Source organism: Camelus ferus, chromosome 1, assembly GCF_009834535.1.
Source record: "Camelus ferus isolate YT-003-E chromosome 1, BCGSAC_Cfer_1.0, whole genome shotgun sequence".
Lineage (NCBI taxonomy): Eukaryota > Metazoa > Chordata > Mammalia > Artiodactyla > Camelidae > Camelus > Camelus ferus.
Window position 1 is genome coordinate 64,963,204 of NC_045696.1, and position 24,298 is coordinate 64,987,501.

The 24,298-nt window shown below is 35.7% G+C and overlaps 1 protein-coding gene across 5 annotated transcripts in view; it reads left to right on the forward strand.

Annotated features, from left to right (window-relative positions):
* FGF12 (fibroblast growth factor 12) overlaps positions 1–24,298 on the forward strand; it is a 506,216-nt gene that overhangs the window by 339,168 nt on the left and 142,750 nt on the right. For all 5 annotated transcript variants that reach the window (XM_032482063.1, XM_014567918.2, XM_032482082.1 and 2 more), the window contains one exon: positions 5,103–5,206. In XM_032482063.1, coding sequence (XP_032337954.1) covers positions 5,103–5,206 — 104 coding nt within the window. The remainder of the gene's footprint in view (positions 1–5,102; positions 5,207–24,298) is intronic.

The window sequence follows — 24,298 nt, forward strand, 5'->3', positions numbered from 1 at the left end:
AAGTTTCCAATTTCTCCATATCTTCATTAACACTTGCTATATTCTATATTTTTTCTTTTTTTTTGGATAGTAGTCATTCTAACTGGTGATAATCTCGTTGTGGTTTTTTTTTTTTTTTTTTGCTATTGAGTTGTACTTAAGTATTTAGGATATTAACTCTTTATCAGATGCATGGTTTGCAGATATTTTCTCCCATTCCTTAGGTTGCCTTTTCATTCTGTTGATTGCTTCCTTTGCTGCACCAAAGCTTTTAAGTTTGATGTAGTCCTACTTGTCTATTTTTGCTTTTGTTGCCTGAGCTTCTGGTGTCATACTCAAGAAATCACTGCCAAAATCAATGTCACGAAGCTTTTCCCCTATGTTTTCTTCCAGCACTTTTACAGTTTCAGGTGTTATGTTTAGATCTATAATCCATTTTGAGTTGACTTTTGTGTGTGATATATAATAAGGGTCCAATTTCATCCTTTTAGATATGGATATCCAGTTTTCCTAACACCATTTGTTCAATAAACTACACTTTCCCTTTATTATCTTTTTTAAAATAACCATTTCCACTTCATTGTTTCATTTTTCAAAATATAAGAGTCAGATTTACATAAAGTTTAGAATGAGACACTCTATTTGGAAAGGATGAGATTGAAATGCTCAAATGTCACATTAGATGTTTGCGCTCTTATTTGTCTTTAGTCAGTGAATGTTTACTGGGATCTTTAATAGAAGCAGAATAGATATTACCCTGCTTATTTATTATCTATCTCCTTTTCTCTTTCTCTCTGTGTTTCTGTCTCTTTCTCTCTTCCTCCCCCCATTCACTCCTTTTTCCCATATTATACAAGTGTGATTTAGACGTGATCCTTACTTTGGAAAGCTTATGAACTAGTTGTGGTTGGGAAACAAAATACATTTTTAAAGAAGAAAATTAAAAATTGTGATTAAATATAGTCTGGATCTAGGGCCAGGACAGCTGAGAAGTGAGAGAGAAGCACTTGATCTTTGGTGTATCATTTCAAGCACAGCAGGGGATTCAGTATGAAGATGTGGGGAATGACATTCCCAGCAGAGACTGTGTAGAAAGCAAAAACACAAGGTTAAAAGGTAGGAAGAGGAAGATCAAATTACTAGAAGCAGTAAGTAAGTATATTAATGTGAGTAGTGCCATGTAGCAGAAATGTATGCTGTGTCTATTTTTATATATATAACCTTGAATATTTGGCTGAGATGCTTTAAGTTTTTAATTTCTTTTTTTATCTTAAAAAACACTTTTATTCCAATAAGAAAACCTAAGATTCTAGAAATAATTTTTTGGGTCATCTCTTTTCATGATGCTTATAATCAATAACATTTATTAAATACAAGATATGTACATAGAACTGGAGACGTTGCAGAGACACTCAAGAGTCTTGCATTTTAAGGATGGAGACAGGTGTGTAAACAAATAACTATTGTACTCTGTTCCAAATGCCGTTAAACAGAGATATATCCATGAAATAAACAACTATGGAAAAGGAAACAACTATCTCTGAAGGGTTAGAGTAAGACTTATGATGTGGTTAAATAGAAAAGACAGGCTTCCCAAAAAGAGAAGAAAAAAGAAAGAAAAAAAAACCCCAGCCTAGTGGAAATCAAGGGGGGAACCTAGGAAATGGCAGAAAACTCTGTGAAGCTGCTTATGATGAATGGGATGAATGACAGGTGATAAACTTGTAGCGTGGCTTCGATCTAGGTTATAAAGAGTGTTGAGGGTCAGAGTAAATACTTTGGATCCATCTTGTAGACAATGAGTATTCACTAGAGGAATTACGCAGGGGACTAAAGCAGGGAAATGGAAGGAATAGGTGCTTGGGACTTGGAAGAATGGCGTGACCCACTTACTATGAATTGGGACAGTGGCTTTGAGGATGGAGAGGAAAACTGGAGATTCAGGAGGAATCTCACTGAGTAAGAAAAGGCTCATGTGAGCTAGAGCCAGTGTGCTATGCTGAAGATAAATTATACATAAGGGTAAGTCATTTGCCAGTTTTTAAGATTGTAGGGGCAGATTCAAACCCTCCCAAAGAGAATAGCTTTTAGCTTTTACCACTAAAAACTCTCGTTCCAAACTTGTTTACTGATTTTTTTTTTTAAATAGACTTGCTAAGTCTCCCAAAGCATACCATCTAAAAGCCATTATCACCTTATGGTTCATATAAAACTTTCACACAGGTTTCTTGTTTTTGTCCCTACCTAACTTTAGTAGTTTTCTCACTCCCCTCAGATAGGAAAAGCTTTATAGTTGCTTTTTTTAGACTCCTATTTTAGCTAAATGAACCAATGTTCTTAGCATTTGTCCTGGGAAATCTTTACTATCGAAAGACGTTACGCACAATTTGGGGTTTCATTTCTCTTTCTCATAAGAACCATCATTGAACTTGATACCTTCCAGTGGTTGCATTTATTTTGCAATATCTAAGTACCTTACATGTAGTTTGTACCTTACATTTGGTTAATTCTGCTTTCATTAACAATCTCTATCAGTTAGGATTCAGGCTGGCTCTGTGTGGCAGAGGCCAAAATAACAAGAACTTATTTTTCTCACATAAAAGCTAGACCTGGGTAATTGAAAGTTGGACTCCTGCTATTGCTCTACGAAGTCCTCGGGGACCCAAGTCCTTGCCTGCCACCACTCCCTCAAGAGTGGCTCTTGTTTTCATGGCCTGAGGTGATCTGGACACCCCACCCCGATCCCCATCTAAACAGCAATAAGGCAAAGGGTAAGAGGGCAAAGGACAACTATAAGTTGTTTTTAAGGGAGGGGTCTTCACGAGTACAAAGACCTTTCTGCCTGCATCTCACTGGCCAGTACTGAGTCCATAGCCACAGTTGGTTTACAGGATATGTAGGGGAACGTAGACAAAGTGTCTATTACTTTCCAAGAAGGTGAGGATGGATATTAGGTGAAATTAAACTTAAAAGGGACAGAGGTGGAAATAGGATATTTTGGGTAGATAACCACATTAGAGAGCCAGAAAAAATCTTTGTTCAGTTGCATTTCCACCTGGGTTACCTCTCTGAACCTGTTTGTGCTCAAAATATTAGGATAATCATTCTGTCCTAAATTCTACATAATTTTTGTGGTTGAGGGTCAAATGCAATGATGAATTTATCCACATTATCTTGTGTTGCACAAAGATAAAGTATTAATTTTAAATTACAAAGCAATTTTCTAAATATAAACTCAATAGATATTAGTGGGGTGATATGTTAGTATCAGACCCTATGGTAACGTTACCTATAAAACAGAAGAATCATATATTAATGACAAACATCTCTTAGAGAGAGAGAACATACCTCTGTTTATGAAACACCTTTCAGAACATAATAATACATTTGATCCTTCTGTCAATTCTGTGCAGTTAAGAATTATCATGTTCATTTTATAGATAGGAAAAATAAAGCAGAGAGGTTACATGAATGGTGCAAAGCCACATAGCTTCTGAGTGGTGAGTTTAGAAACTACGTTGTCTGCATATCTCTCCCACTTTTTTGTAATCTGTGTTGCTGCTTGAATCTGTGTATGACACACATCTTGTTGCCCATTTGGTAAAGTCTAGATCTCTAAGATTAGAGTGACAGACTCTCAGTTATTTATCGCTACTTATCTACATGGTGTTCTTTCCCATTTCTCCCCATTATGTATCAAATCCTCCAATCTCCCAGTTCCTTCCTGTACACATACATTGCTTCCTGTCCCACTGAAGTGTTTCTGATCTTAGCTTACTTAATTTCTGTCCTCTTTTTAAGTGTCACCTTGGGTCTCATCTTCTCATATGATGCATTTCTTGAATACTTCAGGCCAGACAGATCTTCCATTTTCCTGAACTCCTGTAACATAGAGAATATATATAGAATGCATATATTATGTTTAATTATAGAAATGCATTATACACTGTATCAGATTATTCCATATGTCTTAGGTTTCTCTCCCCAACTAGACTTTAAGGTCTTGTACTACTTAAGTTATTTTGGTAGCATAAAGACAGTGGTAAGAACATAGAAGGGACAAAAACTAGTATACATTCAGATTGATCCGGCTATTAATTCTCAAGCATTTGCTAAGATCTAGTCTCAACTTTCATGACAAAAGAAGAAAAAGGATTCTAAGAGGCAAAGAGATGGGTCCAATGTCAAACATCTAGGAATTGAATCATGCTATATTAAACCTGTGGTCTAAAGCTTGATCCTTTACAACTATCAAATGACTAAAACCAAATACTGTAATAATCTTATTTATCTTCTGGTATTTGAATACCTTCTCTGAGTAGACAAATAGACTGTTGTATGTTTTCAGTCATGGACAACCCAAATACTTAAAGTGTGTTCACATTTCATCTTGGGATACTGAGTTAAATTTATGAAGTTGATTTTTAATGGTTTTGTGCATAAATATACAAATATATGTATGTATTTCCCAAGATATAAAATATGTCCATTAGAGCTTAAGCTGTCTATCAATCATTGATCCATCTATTTATCTATCTACATTTGCATGTAAAAATTGAAATATAAAGAGAACTGTTCTCTGGCCATTAGTGTGGTTAGGAATGAGTCAGTGGTTTTTGTAATCAACTTGTGTGCTCAAGACAGTGTTCAGGACCACAAGGAAAAGACTGAAAACAACAAGCCACAGTGAATGTTATAAAGATCATATTTTATTATTATTTATGACTACAAACACATTTCTATGGTTGAGAGTTTTTTTGGCTCAAATTATTTGTTTGTTTTTTAAAAAAAAGTCATCTTACACTGTGTGAATGCATGTTCGTTTTGTAGAGCAGAGGTCCTGGGCTCTCAGATCCATGTGGGGGCCGCAGAGACCTGATGATCTAGTCCCTTTATTGCAAATGTGTTGATGTGATTTACCTGAAAGTCACATGGGTAAGTAACTATGGTGCAGAGATGAGAGGCCAGTTCTCCTCACTCTTAGAGATCTTCTCTGTCTCTCTCTTTTTCTGCTACTTTCAATTCATAGATTTTAATCCTCAGAAGAGTCATCTTAAGAAGCAAGATGATTTATTCAAAAGGTTGTTGATCCTTTCCTCTCTGTCTTCTTTTTTCTTGCCTAGCCCTCTTCAATCTAATTCCTGTGGGCCTGCGTGTGGTGGCCATCCAAGGGGTGAAGGCCAGCCTCTATGTGGCCATGAACGGTGAAGGCTATCTCTACAGCTCAGTAAGTACCTGGCTGTGTTTGTGTGTGTGTGCACAGAAGCTGGTGTTGAGAGGTAATGAAGCGACCATTCTTTTAGAGAAGAAAATTACAAGTTGAAGTCATTTTGTATTTCCTGACCCAGTATGTCAGGATTATTATGAGGGTTTTATAATGTACAATGTTAAAGATCATACCTCGTTAAGAAATACCTGAGACTCTTTGTGCAGTGTAAATTCTCTTTGTCTCACCTCCACGTCTAAAGGATAAGCTGTCTTTTGTATTTTACCTGTCTGTTTAATTCAATGGGTAAGAAACTTTTCCTTTCTCCTGCTAGTTCTCCTTAAAGCACAAAGGATGGTTTAAGAAGCTAAATTCTCAAATTTGTCTGGGAGTCTTCTCTGACTTATTGTGGTGAAAAAAATTTCAGAATAGATTGTGTTTTTGTTTGTATTTAATAAAACTGTGTAGTGCATAATATGTCAGATTCCCGAGATAACTGGTCACTTCAAAGTCAATGTGAGTTGATAGAATGAACTTAGGAATCGGGGCTGGGATATTTGAGTTTTATTTGCATTTCAGCGACAATTTTCCTTTGGGAAAGTCACCTCCTCTCTTTGACTGAATGTCTGGACCTTTAAAATGAGGGTGTTGGACCCCATGTTGTCTAACATCTCTTTTAAATCTAAAACTGACAAAATTAGGCAGCTTCAGTGGCTATATTATGAGCCCTGATGTATTTTAAAGTAGTTAACAGTCTCACTCTCAAGATAATAGTTTATGCATTAAGAGAATGCAGCTGCACTGTATCTTGTATATAAAATTCCTTTTCTGCCCTAAGGGGATTACCTCTTCGTAGTTCATGAAGAAATATTCTTGAAAATCATGATTACAGATTTCCACCCTTTCTATGATCCCAGTAAACAAGACAAGGTTATTCAGGAAGTTCACTTATGCCTACTAGATTCTCAATTAATTATTGTATAGCTTTTATTAAACTTTTTCCACATTCAATTAAATGAATCTCTGGTACACTGCTTGCTTATTAGTAGTACACCAGTCATTCATATTAGAATTCTTAAAGTTGATATTTTACTCCTGAACATATTCATATCTGAATATGCATTTATATACCAGATGTGTGCATACACATTTTTTCAATGGTTCTACTCAAAATAATACTTAAATATGGATACATTTTGGGTCAAAACAATGGGCTTTCATTCTTAATGTGTCAAAATTCGAACAGTTCTTAATATTCAGTTATTGGGAGCCTGTATTTTAAATTGAGAATCAAAAAAAAGAAGAAGAAAGATAACAGGTATTGTTTTGATTAATTCTAGTTAGTTAAAATTAAAAAAAATTTTTTTTTCAATGTAATACAAGCTAACACATTTAGGTGATCTTAGGATAGTGTTGATTTAAGAATTTAATCAGTCATCAGACAGCTAAAGGTAGACTATATTTATAAGTTCATTATTCATTTTTATATTTACTTAAAAGGTCATAATTCCACAAAAACAGCACAGTTCAAATTTTTGAACAAGAACTCATTTCCAAAGGTCTGGGAAGAAGAAAAACACAGAGAGTCTGACAGTATTGTAGCAGGAGGCAGTTGTGTTGGGGTGAGCGTGTGTGTGTGTATGTGTGTGTGTGTTTGAAAGGGATGGGGACCAGGAGGGGTCACTCATATTGGGTGCAATCCCCAAGTTTCTGGCAGAGGAGCCTGGATGTTTAGCATGACATAACTGAACTTCCTATCTGTCAGCCTTTTTAGAGATGCGGTCTTTCTTTCTTACTCAGAACTAGGCTTAAGATACTGGGGGCTTTGAGCTCATAAGAGAGGTTTTAAGGACCTCTCTTGACTAGAGAATTGTACTGTAGGCGCTTTTTTGTAAAGGCGCTAACGCCTTAGTAAAGCCAACAATCACCTATTGCGTTACCTGCTTTGGGTACCTAGAGTTTCAGTCTTCCTCTCGCTTAAATTTGCATCATACCGCGAATTGCAACTGCTTTTCCCTGTATGGTACTGTGAGGCTACTGGAACAATTTTTCTTAATTATAAGCCTGGCGTCAATGACCTAGATCATTGGGGTCCCTATTCAGAATCACTCTCTTTCTGGATAGGACTAACTACTAGGAAATGCTGGGTTTTAATTTTAAACAGTAAGCATAGACCTGAAGATTTTGTTATAGGACTAAATGTGGGGGCAATACTGGGAGAGGCAGACCTGAAAGAGAATTGGGTATCAAGACTTCATTGTCCTTGTCTTATGGCTTGTCTGTGTGGCATGTCTCAGCAAGAGAGCAGGAGCGTGGCTGGTAGCCTTGCGGTGAATTCAGAACAAGCTGCTACAGGCTTTCTTGAGGTGCTTTTAGGACACATAAAGGCTTGAAGTTATTTGAAAAGCAGTTGCCTACTTCATGTTAAACAGTGTAGCTGAGCACACGAATAAAGGCCATACCTTGGAATTTATGGTGAGGATGGGAGTTCCCGTGGTATGTCTCTGAGGGCAAGCCCCAGAGATCCTAAAGAAGCAATATTAGACCCTAAGAGAAATTCACAAATGGTACCTGAATTCATATTTTAGCCAAGAATTAATTCTTTTGTTACTTCTGATCCACTTCCTGCCCTTACAAAAGAAGAGAGTAGTAAAGATGAAGTGACAGGTAGCAGAGAGCTAAAGTTTCAGGATGCATTCCGAAAATCTTTGTTTTAATATGTGAGTTTAATCTATAAGCCGCCGTTGAGATTGTTGATGCTTCTCGATTTGTTTGTACCACTGTTGTTTGTGTTTTTTATTGCTTCTATTTTCTTTTTTATTTTCTTTCATTATTGAAACATTTTGTTCTTCTATCTTTATTCTTCTGCTAGTTTATAAATATAGGTTATAATTCTAGTCCTTTAGTCATTTACAGTTTTCTTAACATACATGCGTAAGTATACAACTTGCTAAATAATAAAACATATTTTTATTTCTGTCCTTTCAAACAGCTGTTAGACCTTAGTATGTTTTCTTGCCTGGTAAACACCACCACCCTTCTCACCAGTTGGATTATTTACACTTTAAAATAAAATCATATGCACAATTAGTTATTATTCTGTACTAAAAGTTAACTTTATCAGTCTTTAAAATAATTTCTATGGATGTAGGTTTTGTTTTTGTGTGTATCAAATTTGGTCCCTCTGAGTTTACTTTTCTTCTGTACGAAATGCGCCATTGAGTTTTGGGTGTGGGTCTGTAGATGGTGACCTCCGTTCTTCCTGGTATCTGCGAAAATGCCTTCTTTCCACGTTCACTCTTGAATTAGAGTTTAGAGAGTTATACAGTTCTTAGTAGACCTAGATTTCCCCCAGCACTTTGAAAATTATATTCCATTGGCTTCTGGGGTCTGTTGTTGACTGGGAGAAGTTTGCTGACTATTTAATATTCTTTCCTTTGTAGGTAATCTATATGGAAAATTTAAAGGATTTTTTTTTTGTCTTCATACTTCATGTTCTGCAAATTCACTGTTATGTCGAGTTGTAAATCTTTATTAATTTATCTTGTTAGAATTTCAGAATGCACTTTTAATCTAAAGAATCATACTTTTTTAATTCTAGAAAATTTCAACTCTTCCCATATACATTTTATTTCTCTATTATAATTTTCAGTCTCTTGTGCTGATATTAAATGACTTTTGTTAGAAATGTTCATATTTATCTACTCTAAAAATGGTGCCATCTATTTTGTGATTTTGATCACTGTGTTTTAAATTTTTGGTTGTCTGATGGTTTCCATTCCATGTCTACCTGATCTTGATTGATTTCTTCCTGTTTTTACTATCTGGCTCTTTTTACAGAATTTCATTAACTCATTTATCTCTGAGCATTCTTATAATACTTGTCAGACTTTTCCATAAAGTTAATTTCTCTTGTAATGAATTCATGTTTCAATCATTGTTTTTGTTGGCTGTCATTTTTAGAATTATATTGAAATTATATTAGAATTTAGAATAAATTCTTCATGTGTTTGGAATTTCGGTCTGCAGGCACATTTCTCTCTTTCTTTCTTTCTCCATGATCTTCTTCCTTTGAAGCCAGCCCTCATTTTCTATCAAAACTTTGGTTGCTGCTCTCCAGCCTCCAATGGCCCTATAGAATAAGATTTTAAGGGTCATTTCAAAACTACTCTCCTAGTATAACACTGAGGTTAGGGAAGAGGGTTTGGTCTAGTTCTTCTCATTGTGAGGCTGTGTCTATCACTGTATCTTGCTTAAAATAGTAGCAGCATTTAAAAAAAACATAGTTGATGTACAGTATTATATTGGTTTCAGGTGAACTACACAGTAATTCAAAATTCACATACATTAGAAATGATCACCATGTTAAGTCTAGTTATCATCTGTCTCCATACACAGTGATTACAGTATTATTAACCATACTCCTTATGGTGGTTGTTCCATCCTTGTGTCTTATTTATTTTATAATTGGAAGTTTGTACCCCTTAATCCCCTTCGCTTATTTTACCCAACCCTATACCCGCTCCCATCTGACAATCCCTGGTTTGTTCTCTGTGTCTATGAGTCTGTCTTTGCTTTGTTTTGATTGTTTTGTTTTTTAGATTCCATATATAAGTGAGATTGTATGATATTTGTCTTTCTCTGTCTGATTTCTTTCACTTAGCATAATACTTTCTAGACCCATCCATGTAGTTCCAAATGGAAAAATTCAGTGTCTTAAATGTTCCATTGTATGTATTTATACCACATTGTTTTCATCCAGTCATCTGTTGATGGACACTTAGTAAGCTGTTTCCGTATCTTGGCTATTGTAAATAATGTTGCAGTGAACATTGGGGTGTATATCTTTTTGAATTAATGTTTTTATTTCCTGTAAGTAAATACCCAGAAGTGAAATTGCTGGATCATATAGGAGTTCTGTCTTGTGTGTGTGTGTGTGTGTGTGTGTGTGTGTGTGTGTGTAACTTTCATACTGTTTTCCACAGTAGCTGCAGCAATTTACACTCCCACCAACAGTGCATGAGAGTTCCCTTTTCTCCATAACTTCACTACACTTGTTTTTTGGTTTGTTTGTTTTTTTTTTTTTTTTTTTGATGATAGCCATTCAGACATGTGTGAGGTATCACTGTAGTGTTGAATTGCATTGCTTTAATGATAAGTAATGATGAAAAGTAGTAGCATTTTTTATTTCAGCCTTTTCAGAGTTGTAGCAGGAAAACTATTCCAGCCCCTGGTATGAGCAGATAGCCTGACTCTGGTCCTTTATTCTACCCCAAGGACTTTTATTCCCATTGACCTGGCCACAGTGGAACTCGAGGTCATATTATCTCCTTCAGGTCGTGAAGCCCAGCAGGCCTGCAGCTGCAGCCTGCTCAGTGTTTTGTGCTTCCTTTCCCTAGGGAAGATTAGCTTGATTTGATCCTGATTATGTCATTTCCATCCTATATTGCCAAAGCCAACGGCATAAAACTTTTTGCCTATGTTTTCTTCTTTTATATTTTTAGGTCTTACATTTCAGTTTTTAATTCCTTTTGAGTTAAATTTTGTGTGTGATATAAGCATATATCTGTATATGTGAGGTAGGTCAAGAAAAGGAAATTCTAATTGAGTGTTCATTTAATAATTTTTTTAATTGACGTATAGTTGATTTACAATGTTGTGCAAGTTTCAGGTACACAGCAAAGTGATTCAGTTATACAGATATAGAGATAGATAGATAGATAGATATTCTTTTTTCAGGTTCTTTTCCATTCTAAGTTATTACAAGATATTGAATATAGTTCTCTATGCTCTACACATGTTCTATATGTCTATATGTGTTGTTTATCTCTTTTAATGTTCATTTTTAAAGTTAGCATTGCTTATCATATTTGCTCTTGCAGTTAAGGATGTGTCACTCCATACTGTTACAACATTAATGTCAAAAGCATAATTCCTTGGCATGCCTTTAGAATTCCATGCCTAAATCTGGTGCTTCAGTGAGAGTAGACAATGTCCAGACTGCAATAAGATACCGACTATTTTTTTATTGAAAAACTGAGTCAAGAGTTACTGAGAAACATAGAAGGGGTCTCTGAGGAAGAAGAAAAGAGAAGGCCAATACTGAAAGTTATAAGAAGAAGACTGTTTTATGCCCACAAAATGATGATGGGAGAAGATAATTTCGATGTTACTTCTCTAACTTCTTTTCTGCCCCACTGTCATAGATGTCCAAATTTCCCACCACTGAGGATGCAGTACAGATTTTCTCATTTTCTGTACGTGAAAATAACTTATACATTTTGCACTTTAATAAGACATTTATCTGTATATTTCCTTTCTTCCTTTTGCTGGAATTATTTGTTTCCCATGCCCTACCTATTGGATTAGATGCAAGTTCTCTGAAGGTAGTACTCACATCTAATATAGATTAATATATGCCATAACACTGAAATCTGCAATTCCCGTGTAAAGATACCTGTTAAAATCTTGTTGAATCAGTTGATGGATGCATTTCATGCAGTTTAATTTTGACAATAATTCATTGGCCCTCTGGTCTTACTGGATTTTGTAATAATTTTCCTGATTGTGACTCTGTATACTTTCTAGTTCGGTTAACTGGTTCAACTTTGAATAAGCTATAACAGTTCTATTGAAACATGGGCAGTTTGCTAGAGGAATCTATTGTTTATGCTTCTCTGTGTTGAGGCTAATGTTGTATTGTAATTTTAAGAGCTGATATTGTCATATTTTTTCTTCCTATACTGAAAACTGCTTACCAAAGAAGGGAGCAAAAAATTGGCTAGGACATCTTCCTGGGATTACAATTCAGATTGGGATTAACCTTCTAGACTCAGTTTACTTACATGTAAAATGAAGATAACAATGAAAATGTCATCTTCGTTGGTCATTACAATTCATCTCTCAGTGAAAGATTTCCATTCCATAGCGAAAAGAAATAATAGCTTTTAAATATACACATATCTAGAATAGAGCTACAAAATAGTTACCCACTCTGGAATTTGAGTGTTTTCGTTAACTGACTTCCTCATGGAATGTTCTGAAATCTGAGGCATATGCAGAACTACTTCTTGGGTAATGCTATCTCTGAAAAGCCCTTAAGATTGAAGGAGAGAGAGAGAAACACCTTAGCTATTAATGCCAAATGAATCATAGAGTTTTGAAGTTAATGGTGCCTGAATAGAGACAAGCCAAAAGCCAAATCACAGAGGCTTGTGCAGCTATTAGATTATTAAGAATTCAGTTTGGATTATTTGTCTACTGTTTTTTCTTCCATATACTTGTGGTTTTCTTGAATTTTATAACATTTCTTTTTCATCTTAGGTTGATTTTTGGCTCTTGAACCTAGAAAAGAATTACTTATTTTGCCTACTTTTTTTTTTTTTAATCCTCATATATATACATTTGTTAACTGAACTGGATTGTTTTTAATCAACTAAATATATGGAATCCTGCCAGCCCAAGAATCTGGGTGTGTTGCTTGTAAACACGTGACATGAATTTTTGTTGCGGTTGTTGGAATTAGGTTCCCTTTCATTAGAAAGAATCAACAGGTCATTAATTATACTTTCAGTAAGGACTGAATGATGATAAGCATCCATTTTAACCTTATGATGTTTCTAGTAGTAAGTGGTGTTGGTTTTATTCCAAGAGTTTATAACTTCTGAAAAATGTTAATACTTTTGCTCCTGGGCTAGCCTTAATTGTACAAATTAGCATATGTGTTTCCAATAGCATTTTTCATTGAAAAATAAAAATAGGATTAAGCTTCTAAGAGCAGCACTAATGAGGACCTTGGGTTGAATCATTTGAAAATACTACATTGTATATATATTTTTTTCTACCCTGCTGTTAGGCACATTAGGCCAACATATAGTCATATATCTAGAATTCCTAATTTCTAGATTGTGTCCCGTTAGTCATTAGTGAATCAGACAGTATTAAGCAGTATTTAAGAATGAAAGCTTTAAAAATAAAACTGAGTTTGAATCATATCTCTGTAACTTACTTCCTTTGTGTCATTGGGGAAATTTCTTAACCTTCTAGACTCAGTTTACTTGTATGTAAAATGAAGATAACAATGAAAATGTCAGCATTATAGGATTATAGCAAGGATTAAGAGACAATACATGTAAAATCCTACCACTGTGCCTACTACACAGTCAACGCTCAGTATCAGCCATAAACAGTAGTAGTAGTAGAAGAAGAAGAGGATACAGTGAAGACAATGCTCATTGTATCCTAAATCAGTCCCTTACCATTAGTTCATGGAGTTCATGGCGGGTAACTTTACCCTCATTTTCAGTGGTGATTCCTGGTTTGCCTAATCCAACATCTTTAGTTACCCTGGCCATGGGAGATTGGTTGCAGAGTATTTGTCATTTAATTAGAGCCAGTTAGCTTCAGGCCCAAGACTTGACTTTATCTACTGAAGGAGAGTTGCCTTTAAAAATGAAAGCAAAAACCAAAACTGAATTTAGAACTGAGAGGATAAAGGACTATAGCCATCTTAAAAACACAAGGAGAAAGCATGTCTTAGAATGATTACAACATTCAGGGGACAGAAGGTCCCCAGGTGGAAAGATGGAGAAACCAGGTCTTGTTCACATCCTTTGAAGTTGTACATGAAGACCTCCCTGAAGCCAGCCCTACCTGTGAAGTTTTCAGTTTCATGAGCCAATAATTGACCTTCTGTATGAACCAGTTTGGGCTATATTTTTTTAACCTGATCAATTGATAAAGAAGTGAATCAATTTGCAGAGTGTTCAGACTTTCCAAGAAAGCTAAAGTTCCATGTTCTCCATGTCATTTCTGCTGAAGGATTGCCCAGTGGCCCCCTTCTGAAGAGTTACGACTTTACTATGGCTTTCTAGGCCACTCTGATTCCCAAAAGAGATTCTCTGTTCTTGTTAGTTTTGCCTTCCTTTGCTGGTTCCCCTCCAAAACTAATGTAAGAATTAGTAATTTTCATATGCAAATGTTTCTTGGGCTTATAACCCCAAAATCGTCACAAGATAGAAATCACCTTTTCTCCCCCTATGCTTCACTCTCCAGCATGAGCCAGCTTTTCAACTGTTGGGGACTTCTTCAGAATGTCTCCTTGCATAACTCACTTAGAGGGAAATATATTACATAAAGTAAGTCCATAAGCCATGGCTTTCATAGACTTCAGGGAGGGAAAAGAGAAGGAACTGAGTGCTAAATGCAAAGGGAAGACCTGTAGGTTTTCAATTGAGATTGGAATGGAATAGAGACGTGTGAAGCAGAGGAACAGAACAAGTCATTCTTGTCACAAGTCTGCGGATAAGTTGACTTTCTGAACAAATAGCATGGAGAAAAAGAACCTAAAAAAACAAAACATCAAAACATTGTGATAGGTGGCCAAACTAGAACAACTGGCAGACAAGGGCAAATCACAGGGTACTGCATTTTGAGGAGATTTCAAGCCGACAGCCTACTGTATTCAAGGCGCACCTAATATTTGTTTCTGCACTTCAAAATTTTAAAATCCAGTAGTTAAATTGGGGAAATGGTTTAGCTACATAGAAATGTATATTCAAAAGTGGCATATTTCAGCCATCTCCAAGTGGAAAGAAATTTATTTTGAAGCCACTGAAAACATCAGTCTCTCATGGGGTGCCTATATGTCATGTTCATCCATGAGTGTTCTGGTGTATGCCTGATGTCTTAGTGTAATTATTGAGAATACCTTTTTGACCCTCATAAGAGTCTTGGATTAGGATTTAGGCAGTAATTACACAGTCACGTTACTCATGATCCCACGTGACTCAGTGGGTGATCTGAGGTGTCAATATATGTACCATATCTCACTAAATAATTTGAAAATTCCCTCTTCTGATTTTACTTCCCAAGACCAACTCTTAATGGCAGATTGGCTGTGAGCAAAAAAGACACTGTAACAATGGTTTAAAGGGATCGAAGATTTAAGTTTTCTCACATAACCAGAAGTGTGGAGCTAGACAGTTACTGGTGTTAGTTCATTGATTGGCTAAACAACCCTTGGCTAAAGGGCCAAGCTCTCTTTCCCTCCTGGTGCAGGATGGCTTCTACATCCTCAGCTGACATGTATACTTTATGGGCAGTAAAAAGGGGCACAGAGAAAGTAATTGTGCCTTTATCAGGGAAACGTGCTTTCCTAGAAGTGCCAACAATGTCCATAGCGATGTCCAGTGATGACCATAGAGCTGTGTCACGTGGTCACCCCTGGGTAGAAAATGTATAGGGAAGTGTCTCAATTTATTGAAAAATTTTGAGCTACATACATTTCCATATCCATTAAACACAGGGTTCTGTTAATATGCTGGGAAATACGGATATTGGGTAGGCACCTGAAAACTGCCACGTCTCTCCAGACTGGAAGTATAAATGTAGACAATGTAAGACTTTAGGACAAGAGAGAGTCAGAGAGACAGAGAGAAAGTGAACAGATTGAAAAATAGATAAGCATGTGTAGTTTCTTCATTAGGCTACATAAGATCTTTTGAATCACTATAAATATTGGTTGAACCATTTATGAACCTCTACTAGGAAGCTAAATAAGGAACTTCTAGATACTGAGAGGAAGAGGTCTTAACCTGTGATTCAGGTCCTAATAGATTAGAACTCACTTGGGATTTGGAGACAGAAGATTTCTGCTTGTTGAGTTTTCATGATGGGTCGCTGGATATTTCCTCTGAAGTTTCTCTCTATAGTTAGAGCACAGATGAAGAAGCATCACTGCTTCACCGTCCATTCTCCTGTTTCACTGGATGGGTAAAAGTTCTCTCTGTAGGGAGCTGTGAGAAGTCGTGAGGAACTGAAAGCCACCATGCAGAGGGACATAGCATATTGACTTCGTCAGGGTGTATTTGTCTCTGGTTTCAATATGCCTATTTCTGAAACTCCAGGGATCAGCAACTTTCCCATGCTCCCATGTAACCAATAATTTATTACCTATTTACTTAGATTTGATAATCTGGCACACATTGTCTTAGGCACTGGAAATAAAATGAAAAGCCCTTCCACAGCAGTGGGAGAGCAAGACAACATGTAATCAAATAATTATGGAAATTTACTACTTAGGATTGACTTTATAAAAGAGAAATCGATTTCAGTAATAGGGAATAATAGAGGAAACTGATTTTGAGAGGACTGCCATGAAAACTTCTTTAAGGATGTGATAGTCAAGCTAAAACCTAAAGGATGACAAAAAAGGAGAATTATGCACCAGCCCTGAGGAATAGTGATGTCATCAGAGGGAAAAATAAGTGCAAAACATTCATAAGACTAAAATGTTTGTAAACCTTATTATTTCTCATCCCTTCTATCATAATTCTTGGACCTGAAGCGCTAATTCGAATACCTATTCATTTTCACGTGTTCAACTATTCAGTTTCAAATATTTTTACTTACCATGTGCTGAGTACTGTTTTGGGTGATCCAGTCATGGGAGAAGGAAAGGACATATACTATGCTTTCACACCATAATAAAAGAATGAAATTATTCAGGGTTATAAAAGAAGGAAGCAGGGTTAAACGTAATGTATTTTCTCTCTTGGCACATTATTTTTCATTTTTAAATTTATACTAAATCTCATCATGAATTTCTTTCTATGATTTATATTACCCTTGTATTTTGTCTCTTTTTACATTAAATCCAGGAATAAGTTGTATGTTTTTAAAAAAATTTCATATGCTATTTAATGAATGCTTTCTTTATTATTAATATTCCCAAAGAATTTCCAGGAATTTTCTCAGTTACTTCAATGAAAAGACTTCATTGACATTATCTTAAAACCTTGAAATCTGCTTAGTAGCATATTGCTAAAATATACATATAGTTTAAAAGCTCCACACCACATATAAAAAAGTAACTTAAAATGGATCATAGACTTAAGTGTAAGAGTTAAAACTGTGAAACTCTTAGAAGAAAGCATAGGCTAAATCTTTATGACCTTAAATTAAACAGAACTTTCATAGATGTCACCAAAGCAACAAAAGAAAAAATTTCATCAAAATTAAAACATTTGTGCTTGCAAGGACACAATCAAGAAATTGAAAAGGACAGCCCAGAGGAGGGGAGAAAAGTTAGCAAGTTATTTATCTGATAAGGAATGTGTATCTAGGATATATAAATAACTCTTACAACTGAAAATAAAAGGATAGGTTAAAAGTGTGCAAGGTTTGAATAGACATATTTCCAAAGAAGATAGACAAATAGTTAATAGCTACATGAAAAGATGTTCAACACCATTAGCCATCAAGGAAATGCAAATCAAAACCCACGAGGACTCAGCACTTCACACCCATCAGAATGGGTCTATTAGAAAAAACAAATAATAGCAAGTGTAGGTGATGATATGGAGACATTGGAACCCTTATGTGTTGCTAGTGGGAATGTGAAATGCTACAGCCACTTTGGAAGATAGTCTGGCAGTTCCTCAAAAGGTTAAGAATCTGAAATATGTATATGTATATGTATATGTATATGTATATGTATATGTATATGTATAACTGAATCGCTATGCTGTTCACATGAAACTAACATTGTAAATCAACTACACTTCAGTAAAAAATAATTTAAAATAAAGGTTAAAGATTGGGTTACCGTATGACCCAGCAATTTCACTGCTAGGTATATACAAAGAAAAATAAAAACATATGGGCACACAAGAACTTTTTGTGCATTAATATTGATAGCAGCATTATTCATAATAGCCAAGTAGAAACAAACCAAATGTCCATCAACTGATAATGGATAAAGTGTGGTATATTTATTTAATAGAATATTATTTAGCAGTGAAAAGAGTGCTGATACATGCTACAGCATGGATGAGCCGTGAAAGCAGTATGGTAAAGGAAAGAAACCAGTCACAGAAGACAATGTATTATATAACTCCATTTAAATGAAATGCCCAGACTAGACAACTCTGTAGAGACAAGGAGCTTATTAAAGATTGTGTTGTGCTGAATGGGAATAAGTCACTGCTGAAGGATGTGAGTTTGCTTTCTGGGTTATGAAAATGTTCTGTAATTGATTGTGGTGGTTGTACAACATTGTAACTATGTGAATATACTAAAAACTACCGAAATGTACACTTTGAATGGGTGAACTGTATGGTATATGAATTATATCTCAATAGTGCTGTTATTAAAAAGCTAATTCTCTTTAAAATATCAATCTAATCCTGAATTTAATAGAGATTAAAAAGTAAATAAGATCATTTTTTGCTTAATTGATTCAATGCGCGTTAATTGAATTGTAATTTTTGTTTGTTTAAAGTAACACAAAGGTGTGAACTTCCTCACAATTGGAGGGGTGTGACAAAACTTTAACACCCTGGTGTTGGAGCAAAAAGTGGAAGGCGTGAAAGCAGAGTGGAATTTATGTTTTCAGTGTGATGTGCTCTGTCCTACAACTGTAAACACCATTGATTTTTGACCACAGAATACTTGCTATGAGAGAAGAGTTTTTATAATAAGATTAATATTTGTTGGAACTGGTGGCATTTGAATTTACTTACTGAGCTTGGACTTTTAAATTATCACTGTCAGTGCTTTAAAAATTTATACATATCTATTAATGAGGTGGTACATTTGGACAGGTATGTGTGTAAATCACAGAATATATTTTTCTTTCTCTCCTTGACTCAAATTAAAAATGTTTTGTGAAGAATTCTTGAATATTTTGTACCCAGAGTTGCATCTTGGGACTATTTAAAGGAAAAAGGTATAGAAATATATGTATCTATTTGGTAATGCGCATTTTAGTGCCTTGCCGCCGAACATACTATTTCCTAATACATATTTGGAAATTTCAAAGTACAGTGCAGTTTTAACTATGAATATTTTAAACAGGCTTTAACTGAAGTTTGAAACCCGTGGGCATACTTAGATTAATATATATAAAGATAGACTTTTGTAATTAAATATTTATTTTTAATTTATGCATATTAGGATAGAATCACTTGAAGATCATCTTTAAGAAACCAGAATAGCATACAGTTGAGAGGCAACACATATCTTCTGTTCTGTTTAGCTTGTTTCACCTTCTACATCGTTAGACATAATAAGCACATCTCAAGTCATGATAGAAGCCTATTTTGTGAAGCGTGGCTATTAATCTAGCTTTTATCTCATGGCGTTGTCACAATTACTTTACCATCACTCTTTTGTGTTCATTATAGCATTCATTATGTCTGTTTTCAAGGCCAATGGCTAGGTCAATCAATATTACTTTCACTCAGTGAATTGGATGAGGTTTTATTCTCAAAAGGTTTGCTATTTTAAATATCCTATATCTAGTTAGCCTTGTATAGTTTAATTCAGGCCATCTCTTTAAAAAAAAAAAAGGAAAGGAAAAATAGAAATGCTCTAAAAAAAATACTGAGATGCACAGAGTTTTAAATGAGTTGAAAACTTTCAATATAATTTAGTCTAAAATGACATTTGGGTATTGTCTCTGATGCCATTCAGTCTCTGACGGAACATCTCATGTCTGTAGGGACTTACCACCCCAAAGACTTCTCATGCTTTGGTCCAGCAGTCTGGCTTGGTGTAAACAGTAGTTTGGAGTCAGTCATACCTGGGTTGACATTTCATTCTTGCTGCTGGTTGAGTTTAAGTGATTTACTACATATCTCTGAGTTCCTCTTTATTATTTTTAAAATCTGGTGCATTATATCTACTTTGTAAGTTTGTTAGAGAAATTTAAAAGATAAACTAATAGGTAATACACTCAGATCAATAAGGAACACCCATTAAATGTAGTGTTTTCTTTCTAACCCCTATAGATGTCAAAACACTTGGTAAGATCCAAGACATATCTTAGAAAGTATGTATATTTTGCATCTGAAAAAATTTATTTATCTGTTTTGATTATAGTGGAAATACAGTGGTGCTTTTACTTAGGTTCATTCTCCCTCTTAACTTCCTTCAGTATCTCTGTTCTCTGCTCTCCCCTTTTCCTCCAAATCTCCACTCCTGCAAACTCTGAAAGCTTTCCTTATGTTCCTTCCACTATTTTGTATTTCATCACTTTAAAGGTAAACTAGCCACTTGCTGCCTCCAAAACCTTCAATGAATTAAAGTAACTCATACTATAAAATTCAAACTTCTTTGACTGGCCTTCAAACCCTTTAGCACTTTGACCCCAACATAACTCCAATTTCATCTACATTTTCATTTCCCTTTGTGACATGTTTTCCTTTCCTTTTTCCTTCTTTATATTTTCTTCTGGAGTCATTTCATGTATCTCACCTTCCATGCGCTCAGTTCTAATGCCCTTTTCTGCCATCTTTGCTTGTCAATATCTCATTCCTTCTGATCCGTATGCTTTCAGCATGAAATCTTCCCTATTGAAAGTAAAGAAATCAAAACTACCTTGCCTTATCCTTCATAGCATTTCACTTGTGCCTTTCTCATAGCTCTTTGTTCTGCCTCTGGTTCAGTTTGTAATTTTGTCTCCAGAACTAAATTGTCAGCATCTTGAAGGCAAAGCTTGGGTCTGAATCATCCTTGAATTTCCGTCTACGAGTTTCCTGCATACCTTCCCACCACATCACCCACCCAGCCATAACTCCAACAGAGGTGATGTCTATTACCACAGTTGCTTCAGCTGCCAGTGCTCTTCAGACACATGGGAAAGCTTTGTGGCCTGACCCTAGCCACTCGTGAAACAACATCAGATTGAATGTTTGGGGTTTAATCTTAATGAGAGTGACACAAACTGTGGTCTATTTGTTTTTTCCCTTTGTGGTCTAAATCACGGAGGCAAGCTTTCTTTCCATTAGCAGCTATATTGTGGACTTTATTTTGTTTTTATTTCTTTGCCCTTTGCACATTGTTTTTTTAAACAGTCTTTTTGATGTATTTATGATTTATACCTTTGCTTTAAAACTCTATTCAGAAACAGAGTTATTTCTGTTCTATGATAAATTGAGGGTGATTGCAAAAAGCAAAGCAGTACTTTTGTAAATGGAATATAATATTGACATTGAATTTTATGGATTACAAGGTGTGTTTGCACCCAGTATTTCATTTGATATTTACCCGTGCGAAGCAGGTAAAGGCAAATAATATTGTGCTTATTTTACGGATTAGGAAGTGGCTGCTGTGGGGGCTTTGAGGGGTTTACCTACTGTCACAAGCTGACTTTGAACTAATGCTCCAAGCTCATTCTAACACACTTTCCATAACACAATGCTGGGATATTTAAGTTCATTGAATTTGATTTCTTGAAGTGATTTACCTGTAGTTTACCTGGTGCTCCATCAACCAAAATAGATTACTGAAGGTTTAGTATTTAAAAAGCCTTGTTTAGTTTGAGCCTTCCTTTCATAATTTAAGTTGTCTATTTGGCCCATTAGATCTGTCAGTGTCACTTATCCTCAAACTTGGTTTAACATCATATTACTTTTGTGTACTCGGGTGACATGTAAGGTAACAGGTGATTGAGGCAGTTGCAAATTGGTTTCTGGATATTTTTCCTCAGAGTTTAGTTGTATGCCTTTCTAATGCCTGATTTTTAGTATATATATGGTCAGGGTGTGTTTTTTATTCTTGAAAATTTTTAATAGTATCTGCTAATTTTATTATCCCAGTAGTAATCTGGCATTATTATAATGAGAAAATACAGGTGTGGAGTATGGAGTCTTAGATTATTGTAATGAGGATACCTTCCTTAAGATCTTTTAACTGTAGTTTTTGGTTCTCATTCTCAAATCTGTGTTTACAAACAGGCTATGTTTTTGGTGTTTTATTATTTACAAAATGAAGAGACAAAGGCAGAGTCCTCCTCACTAAGATGCATTGTGTGAGGATGCAGAATGGAGTTGTATAGCCCTGAAGTGGTGTTAAGTGAAAAATGCAGAGGAAAGTAATTGGCCACATTCCAAACTCTTTGGAGAGACTGATCCAGGAGTCCAAAATGGAAAATGAAGTTTCCAAAAAAACTCTCCCCAAAGAGGCATGATTCATCTCGCAGGGCAGTGAATGTAACTCTTTGAGCACTGTTACTTATTTGGCTAGTTCACTGGCATCCAAGTGTACCTAACTCTGCAAATCAGCTTCTCAAAAGCTCTTAGAGCCCGTCTCAAATGCTTCCCCTGACAATCAGCTGTTTGTTGTTGTTGTATTTTAATTTCCTTTGTAGTACTGAGAGATCTTCCAAATCTACCAGTTCTGTCTCTGCTATCTAGCACTGTGCCCACTCTGGCTTTATTTTTATGGACTCTCAGTTAATAAGAGTGATCACGGAGGTCAATTAGACTGAATAGGTGGGTCCTTTTCTAATATGCACAAAAATTAAAACCCAATTATGCTGAAACATTTCTAAGAGTGAGGGCTTTATTGCCTGAATCATACACTGGAGATGACTGTTAGGATTATATTCTCTTTATTGTGCCATTTTTGGTCCTAGTTCTGCAATCTGGAGTCACAGAGGATGTGTGTTAATTGCTTAGCAGTGCTTGGCACATGGTTAGTGTTCGGAAGCTGTTGACTGTTGTGAAGATCAAATGAATTTTTCTACCTCTGTGTCCATTTTATCTCCATCTCAGTCGTCCATAGCTCTCTCTCTGTCTCTCTATCATCTATTTATTTATTTTCCATTAGTCAGGATGATGACTGACACCCAGTAAGGACTTTAAAAGTGTTTACAAAAATTATGACTTCTTTCTCACATGGTTTTCAACTATTTGTTGAACACAAATACTGTAGGAAGTGATCATGCTTTTTCTGGAGAATATTAACCAGGTCCGGTTCTTTCCCAAGAAAGTTAATAAATAGTATTTAATAAGTTAACAAAAAATAGAATCATTAAATTTTCTAAATTGAAAGAAACCTGTAAACATTTGGTTCAGTTCCTCCTTTTCTTTTCAGATTAGAAAATAGAAATTTGGACCTGGACTTTTCTCATCCCTTTATCATCCAGAGCTCGCTTTTTATTTGTACATCTCTCCTAAAATGTGATATTACTATCTGTGCAAGTATTTTATTATTTTATTAATTTCTGCCCTGGTTTAGCCCTCGCTGAATACTAGCTGACACTCCGGGGCCAGCATGAAACCATTCATGGTAGTATGGATTGGTCAGCAGTACAGGGCTGGGGGAATTAAAATTCATTCACTTGCCTCTTAGAAATATATGTTTAAGAAATTCTTTGATACTGCTTTAGTTTAAACCAGTGATTTTTTCCCCTGAAGATAACAGTTTTATTATTATTCTGGTGGTCTTCAACCCTGGCTTACCTGATTTTCTGATACACAAAAAGCCTACAGAAATGTATTTTTTTCATTGACTTCATACTTTGGTCTTTATTATGTTTCAGTGAGTGGCTTGAATTAGACCTGTAATAAGCTGAATCCATGCTAAGTACAGCTGTAATGTCATGGACCCAAGATGGTGTTGCTGGCAGAGTTCTCATTATAAGTGCTTTTACTTCCATTTGGTAGTCGTTTCTGTAAGTCCCAAGGAAATCTCCTGCTATGGAAGGTCTTGCTGTAATGACGTTGTTCCTTTAGGCCCTTATTAGAGGTGCACTTTGCTAATTCTCTTCCCCCGTGCCGGCCCCAACCTTCTTTCAGCAGAGGTTGCTTTGCTTCCCATCCCATTCCATTCCAAACCAGTCCCTACTTTGTATTCTCACCTGCACCACTTATCACCAAAGCCTTCTGATAGCACAGTCGATGTCTAATTATTCCTCCATTTATCCATCAAAGGCCCTTTTCTAACATGTCTCATTTTCTGCTTACATGGAGGATATTTCCTTGGCCAGATTTTTGGTAGTCAACATGACGCCTCTCAGAAAAATATGCCTTTTCTCCATCATTGGAGAATCAGAATTTCCAACTCTTCTCAGCTGAGGGTTGAGGCATATTTCTATATAAACCTGCTGGAGGTTGTGGAAATCAGTAGGTTAATAAGGCTTCTATAACAGTTCAATTTGTGCAGGAGTTTTCAACTGATTTTTCTTCTACCATGTGATAGGCATCATATAAATGAAAACATTCATCCAGAAAATGTTTCTGACTGTGTATTTTTGTGTGCATTGTTTTTATTTACATTCAAGCAATGTTCATGTTCGTAGTGTGATTGGATCCACATGAAAACCCC